This window comes from Schistocerca serialis, chromosome 1, assembly GCF_023864345.2.
Source record: "Schistocerca serialis cubense isolate TAMUIC-IGC-003099 chromosome 1, iqSchSeri2.2, whole genome shotgun sequence".
NCBI classification, from domain to species: Eukaryota; Metazoa; Arthropoda; class Insecta; order Orthoptera; family Acrididae; genus Schistocerca; species Schistocerca serialis.
Window position 1 is genome coordinate 86,563,027 of NC_064638.1, and position 6,000 is coordinate 86,569,026.

The following is a 6,000-nucleotide window of genomic DNA, read 5'->3' on the forward strand; positions in this document are numbered from 1 at the left end:
CAATCATTTAAAACAATGACACAATGATTGTAATAGTGATGAAGGGGTAAAAAATAAGGAAGTCTTGAAATGCAGGAAGAAAAGCGTGTATATGATGATTTCTGAAGATAATTGTAGGCAGATGTATCAGAAACTTCTAACAGGAAATGGTGGCACCTATACTGATAAGCCAGCCACATTTTTCTGCTGTACCATTTTAGATCCCCTTCAATTGAGAATTGATGAATAACGAGATATTTGTTTTTGTGTGTATTTAGGAAAGTGTTATATAGTAGCGGTAGTAGAAATTTTTAATGTTTTGCCACATTATAACCACAATTGTCTCTTATGCTTTTGGAATAAGTTCTAAAGATCACTCTGCCATGTTTCTTCTTTCCTAGATCATGTAAATGAGGGAAGCAGATGGTTCCTTTGAAAAGACCAAGGCTGATTTCCTGCCCATCCTTGTCAAATCCAAACTTGTGCTCTCTCGGTAATTTCCTTGTTGTTGACGAGATGTTAAACTCTAATCTTCGTTGCAAGTTTTTTCACTTTGTTACTTATTTTCACAGAATGGGTGGAAAGAAATCGTTATATAATGTGATTTTTCACTGATCTTGTAGTTGTAGTTTAGTACTTTTGGAGCTTACTCATCTAGAGTACCAAATAACTTGTGACATAAACAAACAGGAGAAAACTCTTTGACTCTTTTGTCGGGAAAAAGATAGTATGAACACAAAGTTAAGAATATGCTAATAAGTTCCCTTCATGGTTAGTAATTCTAATTTTCACGAGAGATGTAATCTGTTAACAAGATAGGGAGGTGCCCTGACCCACTCTCTGTAATATCCAATACAGCGGAAGATGACCACATATTCCATTGTGATCATCATTGCTGAATGGTTTACCGGGCAGAATTGTCAGTTATCGTTGGTATGTGCTTGTGTTTGCAAAGCTATAAATGTTTTGGTGAGACCTGACTGTGAAAACATTTGGCTCTCATTTGAAAGTGTTACATTATGATTATAAAATTTCTCTATTACAGTCTATAAGGAAAAATTTCTCTGTTACAGTCAATAAGGGAAATCTTATTACTGGGCCACAGACAAGCATTTGCGTGGATCGATGAATGGCATGGAATGACTTTGGAAGATGTACGTGCATATGAAGGACGCATGCAAAAGGAGACAAATACAAAGGTAACTGGTGGGAACACAGAATCTCCTTCCAGTCCAAGACCGTCTACTGCAGGGGCGCCTGTAGATGCACTTACAAACATCACAGACACACCTGCTGCTCTGCCTGATACTGTCACATCAAGTGTCACACCAGCTGATAGCGTTCCTGACACTCCAAAAACTCCTAGGTCTTGGTTCTCTTGGTCATAAGATGTTGTCATCTTGCGTATCTCTAATGTTTGAGCCTTTGTTGCCAACAGTATCTGATCTGCAATCAGTGTTGACTTTCAGTTGTTATATTTTGATGTACTATTGATAAGTTATTTATGGTCGTGGCTTTCTGTGCTCTGACAGAGTGATAAGATCTCCTTCCTGCTTATCATGACAAGTACAAAGCATTGTCTGCAGCAATATTTAATGTTACCTGTTGCATTTGTGCAATTAAAAATGTAAATTAATGTTAGCTATCAGAAATATTATTTATAAAACAGTTCCTTTTACATTTTGACAAAAGGGTGATAATATTAAGTTAATAGTAAAGTTTTTCTTTCACATCTGTCATGTACTTGTGGAGACCTGTTTCATCTTTACATGCTTGTCTTTAACATGTTAATTCAGTTTAACTACTTGACAGTTTGTAAACTGTCTTCTTCAAACTTGATCGGCAAGTGAACATACCACAAGAATGCGCATGAAAAGTCTTTGAATTGCATCTGACGTTACTGATTATTGTCAACTGCAGATTCATTCTTGGCATAATCAATTAGCATATAATTGAAAGTAAGCTTTACCTGTTTTGCACTGGTCTTGTCATCCTTGTATAAAACATTTGACTTCTTTGTAAGATATAAGATAGTCTTCTGTTATTTTAATTTTGTACTATTGTCCCACACAGTGTCTATGACTTATTAAAATACCTCTTTAATGAGAAGAAGAGGGGATTAATGCACAAAATTGTATTGTGATTATTGGAAAAATTTTAGTGAATGTTTTTTTGACAGATTCATATATTCTTGTAAATTTTATATTTTCTTCAAGAAATGCAATTTTTTTCCAAATGTGAAATGCAGAGCTTTCTTAATAGTTTTAGCAGTTGGCATATATAACTGCATTATATGTATTAGCCGTCATTAATGTGATATGTATTGAAAATCCTTAAATGTGTGTGTATGTTTGTTCCTAAAATTTAGGCTGTCCTAAAAAATACAGTAGAGAGATTCCTGTGTAGAAGATTGTTTTAATTTTTTTTTTTTTTTATTTGGAATGATTTTCTGTGTAATTAGTACTTGATGTGGCTGTGCCATTACAGAGTTTATGTAACTTTACTATATTGTCACATAATCAACTCTCACCATGTGGATGATGCAAAAAAATTATATCGAAATAGTTTATACATGTTTCTTTGCAGTTTGATATAGATACTCTACTTAATTTGCTAACATCCAGGTATAACATAGTTAAAATTCTATGTAAAATTTGTTTGCTTGTAAACATTGAAAAAATGTTTGCCATTTGTATCCTTACATCAAAATGATGATGATAAATTTAGTTTTTATGACCCAATACCTTATAGCATTGAATGTTTCCAGCTGATAAACGGAAATGAAAATGGGACATGAACATAATATTTAATGTACAATGTTATTGTTCATATTTTAAATTTAATTGGAGCAATTAGAGTTCAATCACTTGTAACTACAGTAAAGAGCTGTTTGTCATTAGAGCTGTTGTTGTCCAACTGTACAAAAAGTGGTGAATTTGTGCTACTTATGAAAACAGGTTACAACAACCAGGCCACATCAGTAATTATTCATTTGGAAAAAAAGTAGTCCATCAACATGACGGGAGACTAGACATTTAGGCACAATGAGAGGTTTGTACAAACCCTGCTATGTATGTCCTAGGGTTGTCCAGAGAGTAAGTTTCCTTAGCACCATAAAGACATAGAATACATTTACTTGGAGACTTTAATTGGAACAAATATAGTGGTCAGTACATTTACTGCCTGGTACTGAGATTTTTGTGTTGGTGTGTGCTGCACCTGGGTTTGAAATTAATATTCAGTACACGTCATCAGTGGAAAAAATGTTGGCTGAATGATTTAGGTATGAGAAAAGATGCAAATAGTTGTAAAAAATATCAGTACTATGGAACAGAAGGGGAAAAACATATCTGCCGGACATATAGTGTTCTTAAAGGTAGGTGGATGAGAAATATTGTGGATTATCACATCACCTCAATTAAGCATCTCATACATCTTATTCTGAACTTTCTATTCTAATATCCAGGATTAGTGTATGTGTGGGAAATGGTTGCTTATTCCACAATCATAAAGCAATATCTCTCCATTGTGAGCTGCTGCATCTGATTTACATTGTTGTTATTTATGAGGAATAACCACCTTAAGTTCATGTAATCATAGGAAGTTTGATCACCTTGGACATATTTTATCCATAAATATTGTAATATATGTGCTTGCTCATCATGTAGTCCATAAACTAGATGACTCTGATGTGGATTAATGTTCAGTGCTATTTTGTGTACTTTGAATGATTGAAGTACAGATTTGTGGAGATATCCACATCATGCTTGTACATTTCTGTTTTGGAATGTGCGTTCTGCTGTTCTTTGACAGCCGTGAGACACTTACTTCCTATGGATTTTTATTAGTGAAATATTTTGGTTTATCTGAAACGATAAGTTCAATTTTTTAATGTGGCTGCATGAGTCTGCAGTCAGGGAACAATCATATCTTAATTGTAATGTGGATTTTTTTTTTTTTTTTTTTTTTCGTTTGGATGTTAGAAAATTAACTCAAAATGATAAAGTCAAGAGAGCCTGTGAGAACGTATCTTACAACAAGCAACTCTATAAAAGAATCTTCCTCTCTAAATGCAAACTGCAAAAGTTCTCGAGTACGTCCATAGACCAAACTGATATATCATTTATTTATTTGTATGTGTGTGTTGTGGGGGGTAATAAACTTTTCTTTCCATTTCACAAGGCACAATTTTTTTGGCAATAAAGGTTTGCTTCCTGGTTACATTCTAGATTTCAAAGTTGTGCAGTTAATTTGTTTATTTAAATTATGACTCAGTTTTGTGAAAGATTGTCTGTGGTTTGTTAGCTTATTCCACTTCAAGCACAATCAAAACTGTGAGAAAAACACTGGTGTTTATTAAAGAACTGAGACATGTTTAAGTATGGTATTAATTGTGTGCTTCCTTGCAAAGTGTTTGCTCGTTAATGTGCTCCTCCCACCCCACACCGTGTGTGAGTGTGTGTGTGTGTGTGTGTGTGTGTGTGTGTGTGTGTTACCCATTGCTATTTAACTATATCTGAGGACCCAGGAAGAAACTTTTATTTTATGCTGATTTTAGTGTTAGTCATTATACAGTAAAACCCTGATTTTATGTTGCTAACAGGTCAGAAAGAAAGCAGATGCTGTAAAGAAGTAAAAGGGAGAGCTAGATAATTATATGAAGAAAGAGATGGGGAAAAAATTACTAGGGACCAAACAACTTAAACCCGAATTACAAGAAATTAGAGTTGTGAGATCTGGATTTTACAGTATTTTCAAGTGTAATTTGACCTCTGTAGTTCATTCCAGATTTCGCTCTTTCAAAGAGGAGCTGTGACTGCATTTAATGTAAGCATTTTTTAATATAGCATGTTCGTATTTGTTGAAACACTAGTCATGCTACTCCTGATGTTTGATTTCTCCAGAAGAGCTTCATGCTGAGTATTGGTGTGTTTGTACCTTATAGGGATTTATCATCAATATTGTCTCAGGGTGTTAAAATTACTGTATTTCTGCTCAGACTCTATATTATGTGAGAAGTTGCAATCCAAGAAGCAGCAGCTTGAAGATTACTTTGCACAATTATATTATTTTTTTATTATTATTTACAATAACAGTGTGCCAGATGTTATTCCCTGGTGTACTTGACCATTATTTGTCTATGGTTATTTTCTTACACTTGCAATATACTGACTCAGTAATAGCCTCATACCTGGATTTTTTTCTCCCATTCTTGAGTGTTACTGAAGCAAGCCTCATTAGTGTGCAAAATATTGTCTGTTTTACACTGTCTTGAGTCTGCATTATATGACTTTGTAAAAAGAAAAAATGAAGACTTGTTGTCATCTCTTGTATGTATTTATGTATAGTAAAAATGTCTGTACACAAGTTATGTATTGTGTTGTTGGATAAATATCTGTAGAATAAAACCCAGATTTTGCACTGCAACATTTTGTTTTCATTTTTGGTTATTGACCATTTCTGGCTGTAGCATGCAAAGAAAGAAAACTTAAGAAAAGGAAAGTAGAGCAATGTGACAGGCTGACAGGACATGTGACTATCAGTTGCTCAAATACAAGCAGTAATGTAGGGCTGAAGGCAAAATGTTAAGCCCATTTTAGTATAGTTTTATTTTATTTTAACCTAAGTGAGCATACAGTTAACTACCTGGTATGATTTTAATCTTGATTTCATTAGCAATTCTTAGAAATTATGGTTTTGTTTGCTCTATGATCGGAATTCAAAATATCTAACTTGAATTATTGCATTTAAATCAAAACTGAATTTAGAATCTGCAGAACATATTGTACATTAAATAATCATTAAAACTTTTGTGTATAGTACTGCTTTGCTGTGTTGTTACAGATGGCAGTCATTCATTCATTTGCATGTTGGAAGGAAGGAAAACCTAAAAATTGCTTCCAGAAAATATCCATAATGCTTCAGTATTTGTCTATATGAATAAGTTTGTAAAGTTTTGAAATAGCTGACAACAGAATTCCAATTGTCTGGTAATATTGAAGGGAAAGTAGTTGCTTACGT

The 6,000-nt window shown here is 33.8% G+C and overlaps 1 protein-coding gene across 1 annotated transcript in view; it reads left to right on the forward strand.

Annotated features, from left to right (window-relative positions):
- Nucleotides 1–5,395, forward strand: part of LOC126462265 (cytoplasmic phosphatidylinositol transfer protein 1) — a 97,129-nt gene extending 91,734 nt beyond the window's left edge. Inside the window, exon 8 of the mRNA XM_050096059.1 lies at nucleotides 1,053–5,395. Within this exon, the coding sequence (XP_049952016.1) occupies nucleotides 1,053–1,367 (315 nt within the window). The 3' untranslated portion in view covers nucleotides 1,368–5,395. The remainder of the gene's footprint in view (nucleotides 1–1,052) is intronic.
- Nucleotides 5,396–6,000: the final 605 nt, after the last annotated feature.